This window comes from Gymnogyps californianus, chromosome 1 (genome assembly GCF_018139145.2).
Source record: "Gymnogyps californianus isolate 813 chromosome 1, ASM1813914v2, whole genome shotgun sequence".
In the NCBI taxonomy this organism is placed as follows: Eukaryota; Metazoa; Chordata; class Aves; order Accipitriformes; family Cathartidae; genus Gymnogyps; species Gymnogyps californianus.
Window position 1 is genome coordinate 214,194,725 of NC_059471.1, and position 10,522 is coordinate 214,205,246.

At 43.5% G+C, this 10,522-nt stretch overlaps 1 protein-coding gene across 3 annotated transcripts; it reads right to left on the bottom strand.

The window, feature by feature from the left end:
* Positions 1–2,766: 2,766 nt before the first annotated feature.
* On the bottom strand, positions 2,767–10,444 carry ATP5F1C (ATP synthase F1 subunit gamma). 3 transcript variants are annotated; one of them, XM_050914535.1, is made up of 10 exons: positions 10,390–10,444; positions 9,518–9,552; positions 8,422–8,553; positions 7,578–7,782; positions 6,978–7,121; positions 6,523–6,587; positions 5,750–5,905; positions 4,517–4,613; positions 3,630–3,667; positions 2,878–3,081 (listed from the first exon to the last, which is right to left on the bottom strand). In XM_050914535.1, the coding sequence occupies exons 1-9, from the start codon at positions 10,431–10,433 to the stop codon at positions 3,661–3,663; spliced, it is 885 nt and encodes a 294-aa protein (XP_050770492.1). In that variant the 5' UTR covers positions 10,434–10,444; the 3' UTR covers positions 2,878–3,081; positions 3,630–3,660. The 3 variants fall into 3 exon arrangements, with proteins under 3 accessions (XP_050770498.1, XP_050770492.1, XP_050770505.1); XM_050914541.1 differs by lacking the exon at positions 3,630–3,667 and having other exon boundaries at positions 2,767–3,081; XM_050914548.1 differs by lacking the exons at positions 2,878–3,081; positions 3,630–3,667 and having other exon boundaries at positions 4,513–4,613.
* Positions 10,445–10,522: the final 78 nt, after the last annotated feature.

A 10,522-nucleotide genomic window follows, 5' to 3' on the forward strand; every position in this document is an offset into this window, starting at 1 on the left:
GACAGTGGGATCGACTGCACCCTCAGCAAGTTTGCAGAATGACACCAAGCTGAGTGGTGCTGTTGACGTGCTTGAGGGACAGGATGCCATCCAGAGGGACCTTGACAGGCTTGAGAAGTGGGTCCATGTGAACCTCATGAGGTTCAACAAGGCCAAGTGCAAGGTCTTGCACATGGGTTGGGGCAAATACAGGCTGGGGGATGAGTGGATTGAGAGCAGCCCTGAGGAGAAGGACTTGGGGGTACTGGTGGATGAAAAGCTGGACGTGACCTGGCAATGTGTGCTTGCAGCCCAGAAAGCCAACCGTATCCTGGGCTGCCTCAAAAGAAGCATGACCAGCAGGTCAAGGGAGGTAGTTCTGCCCCTCTACTCCACTCTTGTGATTCCCCACGTGGAGTACTGCGTTCAGCTCTGAGGCCCCCAACATAAAAAAGACATGGACCTGTTGGAGTGAGTCCAGAGGAGGGCCATGAAGATGATCGGAGGGCTGGAGCATCTCTCCTGTGAGGACAGGCTGAGAGAGTTGGGGTTGTTCAGCCTGGAGAAGAGAAGGCTCCGGGGAGACCTTATAGCAGCCTTCCAGTACCTAAAGGGGGCCTATGAGAACGATGGGGACAGACTTTCTAGTAGGGCCTGTAGTGATAGGCCAAGGGGTAATGGTTTTAAACTAAAGGAGGGTAGATTCAGACTAGATATAAGGAAGAAATGTTTTACAATGAGGGTGGTGAAACACTGGCACAGGTTGCCCAGAGAGGTGGTAGATGCCCCATCCCTGGAAACATTCAAGGTCAGGTTGGACGGGGCTTTAAGCAACCTGACCTAGTTGAAGATGTCCCTGCTCATGGCAGGGGGGTTGGAGTAGATGACCTTTAAAGGTCCCTTCCAACCCCAACTATTCTATGATTCTATGAACATGGGATTCAAAGACTTGGAAAGAACTTCTCTCTGTGGACATGCTACTCCTTAGGTACATCGACCTGACCCGGGCTGCACGCCAGGTACTCCTGTGTGTCTTGAAAGGGGGAAGAAGGGAAGGCTGGAGGTTGCAGAAAGGATTTCCTTGCCTATCCGAGAGGAATTAAACGACATGTTGTGTGGGGGGGCGAGGAAAGGAACAGTCAGATGGGCTGGGGACAGCAGGAGGGTCGTTTCCCTTCTTCAGGTTGCCTGATGGACCCAGCTGGCTTGGCACACTGCTGCTGAACCGCGCAGGTCCTGCCCAGGGCCCCGCTTTGCCAACCATTTCAAACAGACCAGCGTTTCGTCCGTGTCATCTGGGACAACAGCAATGGATGGCTGCCCCTCCCGCTGAGCCCATCAGTTGCACGTGCTGCGTTGCAAGGTGGTGGCAGCACACAAAAACTCAGACACTGTGGGAAAGCTTTGGCCCTAGGGGTACGGACCTTGGTTCACATGCCATCAGGTCAGGAACGTGGTGGGAACTGCATCAGGAAGCCAGCAGTAGCCTTAAATTATTCCTTAACAGGATGTAATTTCACATGGAAGAGAACAGAGCGGATAAATGAGCAGAGGAAAAGGGCAACATGAGGATTACCTCAAAAAATGGAAGTTGTTTAAACAACGAGGCTAGCTCTCAACTTCAACAGAGTAAATTAATCTACTCTCTTTTTAGGCTTGCGCTTTCAAAGCAACGTTTCCCACATTTGGGTAGAAAAGGAGACAGACAAAACATGATTTAAAAGGGGTTCTAAATAAAAATAAAATTATGCTTAAAGAATTACAGGCTCCAGATTATGAGAACTGGGAATTGCATAGATCAGGGACTTCTACACTATCACAACATCGAGAGGCTCGTTTGTCTCCCCACATTTTAGTACTCTCTGAATTCACCCATTCTAACCAGCCTGCTGCTCCAGTGGTGTGAGTAACAAGAGCATTAGAACCGTAGTTCCTTAAAAGAAGTCATTGGAAGCGTTTTCTAAATACGTAACAAATCTGCTCCAAGACAGTCTCTCTCCGTTTCCCCGAATCCCACCTCAGGCGGTGATACTGCTTCCCTTCTTACCCACGCGTACATCTCCATGCACACACAAAGGCAGCGCACTGAAAGCTGCAGGGTGGCATCAACACGTCACTTCGTTAAGCCAACAAATTGCCTCTAAGGAAACATATCAGCTCAAGCTCAGCACTTGATCGTATGGTTTCTAGACCAGCTGCCTTCGGTCCAACTCAACCCAACAGGGTGGCCGCTTACGCCTGTCCCTGTGTCACACACAGACTGCTTTGAAGCTTAAGGCCATTTCCATCCTCCTCAGATCTCTTCTGCAAACCCTCTTCCCATTTCCGTCACGTACGTCACCGAGCCCTTCAAGGCTCTCGTTTTGTCCGCCAAACTGGGAGCGGCAGCTTTCTACTTCTATGGTTACACTGCACCACCACCACTTCTTTCTTACACTTCTGCTATGCTCTTATTTTTTACATTTTATCCTTTCTCACATTCCTGTCGTGCCCAGCGAGGGCTGAGAACTGCAGTGTTACTGTATTTTATAGCATTCAAATATATACACACACCTCCCCGGACCATGATATAAACAGCGTGCATTCTAAATAAACACTGAAATGACTCGTGTAATCAGATCAGTTCATTTTAGAATACGAACATCGAGAAATTGTAGTAATATGGTATGCAAATGAGATAGAGCTCAGGGTTCCAACTGCATGATGCAGAGAGGTTATTCCACAGTCTCCTCCTTCAGCACACAGTACAACGTACATCACAAACCAACACCTTTAAACACAAGGTGAAGACAGGCAATCTCGTCCACTCTTCAAATGAAGAAACACCTGCTTATATGTTTTTGCATGCCAGATACATTACAAAATGTAGAGCACAGCTTTTAAAAATTATGTGTCGAAGAGTAACCAAGTCAAACCCAGATATTTAGACACCAAGAGCATTTGCTCCATGGACAACCAAGAACATTTGTTTCGTGTAGGTGGTTTATTGTAAGAATGTACAGATTTCTGGGGCTTTACCACTTCTTCACAAAATAACAGAGCAGTCTTGTTAACACAGACACAGGCAGGTTAAACCATATGCTCAGAAGAGCTCTTCTTCACCTGTAAGGAAAATCGAAGCAAATTAAAACCCTTTCAATTATTTGGGGTTTTATTTAAAACTTTTGTCTCCTCCAATTTGAATACTTCAACTCACTAATATTCCTTACCCCTCCGCTGCCAACCTCTTTATCAAGTCTATTTTTTCCTTGAAGTTTTAAATTTTGAATATGGCTTATTTTGCTACGGAAACCTCTTTAGGTACAACGTCTTACATACGGACATTTTTAAGTCATTGCATAAGGTCAGGGCACTATGACAAAATTAAAACAGTAATTGCAAATGAATCCAATAACCCACAAAAAAACCCCACAGAACATTATGTCAAATGTGGATATATGCTATCATGGATGTATTTTGCTTAAAATTATTGACACTTAAGAACTTTTTGTTCAGACAGATTCAAACTAGCAAGGGGCAGTTTCCCAGCTCTTTGGGAAGAGCAGTTTGTCTGACCAACAACGCTGAATTCCAACTTCCTCATTTGACGTCAAGATTGTCTGTGTTAATTCATTTTAAAAAACAATCTGGTTTCTATTTCATAACTTTACCTCTTGGATTTGGCTGAACCGCTTTTTCCGATTAATCCCTGGTTATGGTATTACGAGAAAAAACAGAACAAGCAGGTTAGGAAGCAACTCATGCAAATTCAGGCAAAACTATGCACGTATTTATAACCGCAAATGTATTGTGAGGAGCACAATACAGCACGTAACTGCTATATGGTATGTATTCCAGGCATTTTGTAAACACACAGGATATTAACACATGTATTTGCATCCGCGTATAGCACAAATTTTTAACTGTTAGAAGTAATACACATTAGCTACATGCAGTTACAAATTGTGGTCTTAAGCCCACACATTTGTAACCTGCAGTACACACCTTCACAAAACTTCTTTCTCAGGGAAATAAGCAAAATAGTAAACTTAGAGTAAAATACACATTCAGTATCAATAGACTCTGGAAGTTCCCTCCTCCTTCCAACCCCACCCCCAAACTCTCAGCTTCTGACCACCACCACAGGCTGATTTATCCAAAAGCATTTCAGTCACCCGAGTTGCTCTCCCCCACCCAACACTAGCGGGCTGTTTGAGCAGACAGAGGAGGAGAAGCCCAGGTAGAAGGGAGGAGGGGAGAAATCCACTGAAAGCCAAAAAAAGAGGAAAAACACTGCCTGCTCAGGCAAGGATGTGTGTTGAGGCTCAGGATCTATTTTACCAGCTGTTTAACTTTGGCCAAAAAAGACTGCCAAACTTCACGCTTGTTAGTAGAACTGCGCAAGCCGAAAAACCTGGGAGTCATGCCGTGGATTGTCTTCCCTTCGGTTTTAGGACCTAGGTGCCCTAACCTTCCCCGTTAACCTGACTGAAGCAGGACGTACAAGCATTACACAACTTTGCAACAACCCCTATTTCACGTTTATACAGGTACTCACAGAGCAGCAGCACCAGAGATGATCTCAATGAGCTCCTTCGTAATGACGGCTTGACGGGTACGGTTGAACGTCAAGGTCAATTTGTCAATCATCTCAGCTAGAAAAAATTAAGATTGGAATTTAAACATATAATAAGTATTCAAATACAGATAAAGAGAAGCTGTAGGAACAGAACATCAAATAGTCTTGTAAATCCATGCAAACGATCAAAAGGCTTACTGCACTTTTCATTTTTTCCCCCTACAGGTAACACTACTAGTAGACAACTATAAACTTGATAATTTGGCTTTAGGCATCAGAGTTAAACATCTGAAGAACAGCTGACAGACTAGTAAATACCATGGTCTGACATAGCTTATTTTAACATAACGCAAGCATGCATTATTTGCTTTTAAATTAGATTTCACTGTCAATTAACTACATTGATATTTCCTTCAAGTTACTGTTGTTCTAGCAAAGGGAGCCAGATTTTTCTTCAATTTTTTTTTTTTTTTTTTTTTTTTTTTTTAAACACAGAAGGTATCACCTCTTTCTCTCAAGACAGGGGGGTCAGCAGCGAGCAACACCTACAGTTCCAGGTAGCCCAACTGCACACCACATCGGCTTCACTCAGTCACCAGTATCCTTTATGCAACACTACCTTCTCAAGGCTGAAGTCTTCTCACCATGCCACATAAAAAGCTATTAGCCATCTCCCACTAATGCCAACTCCATACTCTGCACTGCACTCAGTTTGGACACCTTCCAAGGAATACCTGTATATTCTTAACTTGCTGCATGACAGGCGGTGAAGTATTTAACCACTGTTTCAGTTTCCTCACCTTTAAAATGGTGCAGTACTAATTACATTTGGCTCACAAGTAGGTACAGGTTTATAAAAATTTTTGAAATCCTCAGACCAGCCACATGAGAAGAGCGTAAAGAATATTTGGCCATTACAAGATTAGTTTAGTGTTTCATATTCTTATTAAAGAATCTGTTATTTCCCTTCCAGTTACCTGGTCTTGTTTCTCATGTACTTGACAGCAATCCCTCTTTCCAGGGACTAAATAGGGTTCACATGTTCAGAAAAGAATCCCAGTTGAACTGGCTCAAAAAACCAGACTCAAAATGGAATTAAGAGAGAAACCAGCTCATTTCTTATCATTTTGGAAGCAAAGAATTACACAAAGGGAGGTCAGTACTTTCATGCTAAACTACGGAATTCCTGGGAAACCCACGGAGTAGACTTACAAGCATTCTTGCTAGCATTGTCCATAGCGGTCATCCTAGCACTCTGCTCGCTGGTGGTGGATTCTTTCAGGGAGTAGTACAGAATATTTGCTAGTGTAAATTCCTGGTAGTTTCTCAGCACATCAGCATCAATATCATCATAGATACTTAGGCTTTCTGTAAAATATGAGAGTGCGGACTTAGAGAAATCCAACATATACTACTTCTAGCAAAACAATACAATGCCATGCGAAAGACTACTAAGCGAGCCTGTTTCTCTACTTAAGGCAATGCAGAGGGATTTTCTCTACATACTATGTGTACTTTCATCATCTCTCTGCTATTTAAAATTTTGTTAAGTATTTTATGTGTTTTAATTCAACTTACTACTAGGAAAGTCAGATTTTGACCAAGGCCAAATACATTATTGGTGTATTATGTTTAATCTTCCCATACAATGCTGCAGAAACATTCTGGGGTATTTTTACTGAGTAGTGCAAAGTCACTCAATACCCAGGCCGTTCAGTGCTGAAAACATTGGAACTGACAGTGTTTTGCATATGCACAATTCTTGCTTGAGAGAGAATCTCAAACCAAAATCAGTACGACCTTTCCTTTTAACCTCCCTGCCCCACAGCACCTTGATAAGTCAGCCTTGGACTGCCAAGATAAAACAATCTGTTAAACTTACGATACATGCACCATAATAAGATGTTTTAATACCATATTCCCACATTCAGAGTACTTTTTCTATGATTTATCACTTCACATAACTGGTGGTTTCTACTACTTACCAGAACCAGCAACTGTTTCAAGGGAGAAGATTGGTTTTTCATCGGTCTTGTAGGAGATGACAGACCTGTATAAAAATAGTGCAATAGGCTCTTTAGTTCAACTAACCCTAAATTGAGTGCTTAAAATCGAATTAGAATACACAACTTCTGGCCTTCTAATTCCACAAAGTTCTGCGATAATCCTGGTGAAGAGATCTCAGATACCACCTGGATATAATGACGTGCTGACTGTAAATATTACAGCACCCACTACACAAGTAAAAAGGGAACTCCAACCACAGCTATTAAAAAAAAAAAACAACGGCTCTTCACACACAACAAAACGCACTCACTCCTCAAGAAATAAAGTAAACATGACAAGTCACAGTCAGTTTTCATATTACTTCATTGGGCCAACGTGCTGTTTGAAGCCTTCTACCCAGTATTTGTCCGGTGTAGTTGCAGTTTAATCTTACTTGAACCGATTGTAGATGACAGAGCCTTCGTCAAATTCATACCCAGAGTTTAACAACTCTGAGGCAATGACTGAAGCATCTCCAAAGCTCGGAGGTCTCCGTCCCACTTCTCTGAATGTCAGCAGGAAGTAATTGCCATGTGTCCTGCAGTAATACCAAATCCGTGTTAGAACCAAGTGGACGCTCTAATGTACAACTATGTGGCACCAAGAGGCAATGAGTCCAGTAACTTACTAGTGTTCAGAACTAAGCATTTTATTGAATTAGGGTCTGAGATAAATTTTGCCTTTTTTCCAGTTAAATTGTTATGATAGCTTCAGGATAAACACACACTTGTAGCAGTGCTAGTGTTGCTAGCTTTCAAGCTTTTATTCCAAAAATATAATAAAGCTGTGCAGCAGTTTCACAAATGTCCAGATGATCAAAAGCCATCTTCGCATATTTACAGGTTTTGGTTTTTTTAATTTTAAAAGGAACTTGAATTTAGCAGTTTAATTAAATGCAATTGCCTGTGAATGCCACACAGCTTTGCAAGCAGTCCTGAAATTTCTACCACAGAAAACAACCAAAACCACCAAAGCAAACACTTCTCCTTTTTACCTCTGAAGGAGGCCTCTGATCTTGTCACCTACTCCAACCACCATAACTTCTTTCCCTGCGTTTGAGAGGTTGGTAATCTCGTTCTTCAAGGTTTTAGCAATAGACGTGTGGATAGCACCACACAGACCTCGGTCAGAGGACACACCAATAAGGAGGTGCTTCTTCTTGTCCTCAGGTGCCTTTATTTCTGCTTTCTCATAGAGAGCTAAAAAAAAGATGGATAAGTTATTCAAGGGTGCCAGGAAGCAAACATGTCATATCAAAATACCTTTGAATTACTCTAACTAAAACAATTTCTAAAAGGGTTCCAAATCACAGCCAGATGAATTTTATCTCCCTCACAATCATTCAAGTTTGCATGTGATCTGACCAGAGGGGACAAAGAAACAATTCAAAGCCAGCCACATCTCTGCATCGGATATCACACAGTGTCATTACTTTGTTAAGTTCACTGTGCAAGTCCAGTGCCTCAGGAGCATGTGCAGCCCAAGAGTTTGCAAGAAGGTTTGGCAGTGGCTGTAGATGTTACAGATAGGACACAATTCCATTAACAGATAGAAGCAGGTCAGAAATCCTGAGCTCTGGTGCTTTTATGGCTAACAAAAACAACCACAGAAAGTTAAAAAAGTAATCAGAAATTATAATGAATTCCACATTAGAACTCTTAAAAATCACTCTCCATAAATTACTTATAAGGAATACTCAAGGTGACATTGGCCTAGAGATACAAATTCTTTTGGAAAAAAATCTACCAAAAGGTTAAAAAAGTCTAGGCATTTTATCACCACCATGAAAGTTTTCCTCTTTTGTTCCCACATCACACAGTGCAAGAGTCTTCCCTCACCCAGTGCTCCTGTTCCATAGACTCTAGCAGGCTTCAGCTCCCTCTCAGCTCTTGCATATTTTGCCGCAGAAACCATCTTCATGGACTTTGTAATTTTCTGAATGTTCTTGATGGACTTCAAGCGCCTGGTAACTACAAGGTTAATAGTTGAAGGTCATGGGCTGTACTGGGCATAATGACATCAAAAACAAGCAATAAAATGCTAGCAACCACCATCCAAAAATATCTTGCCAAGTTCCTCAAAGAAAAAAAACCAAACAAACAAACAATGCACAAACAAACCTCATAAAAGATATGCCCTTAGTGTTTATAGTAAGAAAGCAGTAAGAGTAGTAATCTGGCTAACCCAAATGCATCTTTACAATAGGTATGTTTTTTCCCCCAGACATAACATTTATTTAATATTTAGCCCAACATAAGATCTATTTACTGTTCTCTTCCCTTCCACTTCTACGTGTTTCACAAATACATCAGTTGAGGTATATTGTCATCTCTTCCTAGATGACAAGGGGAGGGGAAAAAAACCAAAGACCCCATACTACCCATATCATAAAGAGACAGAATAAACTTCTTCCTCCGTTTAGATTGTGACAAAATGAGATTCATAAAAATACTGATGCAAAAAGAAAACAAAACACGTGTCCTACAGACAAGTGCATTTCCAAGACAATCTCCCTGTATAAGAACCTATAAGGAATGGCTTAAAGAAGCATTATCAAAGTGAAACCATTCAGTCAACATTTTTTCCCCCAATGCTATATAAATGCACAGGGAAATAAACGTAACAAAAAATAAATTAATTCTTAAAGGCGAGCAAAAATCTGGTTTAGCACATATGATAAAGTTATTTCAAAATATGTTTGAGTAAAACTATTGGTTTGCTGAAATTACATCTAAATTAGTGCTAAAACCATTTTAAGCAATGCCTTTTCTGAAGGACGCTTGTTTAATATAAGCCGTGCTGGAGGCTTATATATCAATGTTACGGTGTATCACAATCAGTTTATCCAACAGAGGCTAACTGAAATTATCTTTTAATCTATGGTTTTCCTGCAACACTTTCCGTCTCTCAAAAGCAAACAAACCCAGTACTTACTGTCTTTTAGGGTTGCCATATTCCTGACTTGGCCCCTGAAAATGAATGCAGGAGAAATTACGATAGTTCACTAGTTCTCCAGCAAACCCAACACCTGTCAAGTGCAGGTCCCTTTCAGAGAGATGAAAATTTAAGAATTGCTGTTTCTTAAAAAGCATCTGTAGTAGGGACAAGCCACTCTAAACCATGCCTTGTATCCAGACCTTCCTCCCTTCTCCTTATCTCTTGTGACACCATATATCGTTTAATACATTATCCACTGCCTTAGATAATGGCACAATGGAAACAAAGACCAGACAGCATGGCATCAGAAGGGTACAACTTTCAAAAAAACGTAACTGTTTTTAAAAAACGATCAAAACGAAGCAGAGGAGGCTACACCATTTCCCGACAAGAGCAGAGTCTCCTTGCACCGCCTGTCATCTACGAAGCTGTCCTTTTTTCACTCCTCTTGCCTCGCCCATTCACCCCCCGCACCGGCCGAGCACCCTTTCCCTACGAGCTCCCGTCTCCCCCTCGCCCCCCACCCACAGAGCCACGGCTCAGAGGACGGAGCCTCCGTCCCCGGCAGGTCACCGCCGTGCCCCCGGCAGGCCGCTTGCCCTCAGCCTCACGGTCACCGCTCCTCCAGCCACACCGGAGCCCACAGCACCTCACGGGCTGGCCCGGGCGGCGGCCCCACCACCCCCGGGCACCGCACGGCTGAGGTGAGCGTCGCCCCCTCAGCCCCCCGGGGCCGGCCCCAGCCACCCGGCCGCCCCGCAGGGCCACCCCGCCGCCTGCCTCCACCCACCGGGACACGTCCCCCCGTCCCCACAGGACCCCCCACCGTCCCCACAGGACCCCTCCCGGCCCGCGCCCCCGCCCGTTACCATTGCGGCTGGTAAAGCGCGACAACTGCCCCTCGGGCGAACATGGCGGCGCCTCCACCACAGCCCCGCTGAAGGTCAGCGCACCCGCACCGCGCATGCGCGCAGCCGCGCCTGGCGGGGGGGCGGGAAGTGC

What these genes read in the sequence shown, in the direction of transcription:
- ATP5F1C (XM_050914535.1), bottom strand. Translation starts at nt 10,433, where the DNA reads ATGTTCGCCCGAGGGGCAGTTGTCGCGCTTTACCAGCCGCAATG. An exon ending in GCGCTTTACCAGCCGCAATG is followed by an intron (nt 9,553 to 10,389) that starts GTAACGGGCGGG and finishes ATTCATTTTCAG; the next exon opens with GGGCCAAGTCAGGAATATGG. An exon ending in CTATGGAACAGGAGCACTGG is followed by an intron (nt 7,783 to 8,421) that starts GTGAGGGAAGAC and finishes TCTTTTTTTTAG; the next exon opens with CTCTCTATGAGAAAGCAGAA.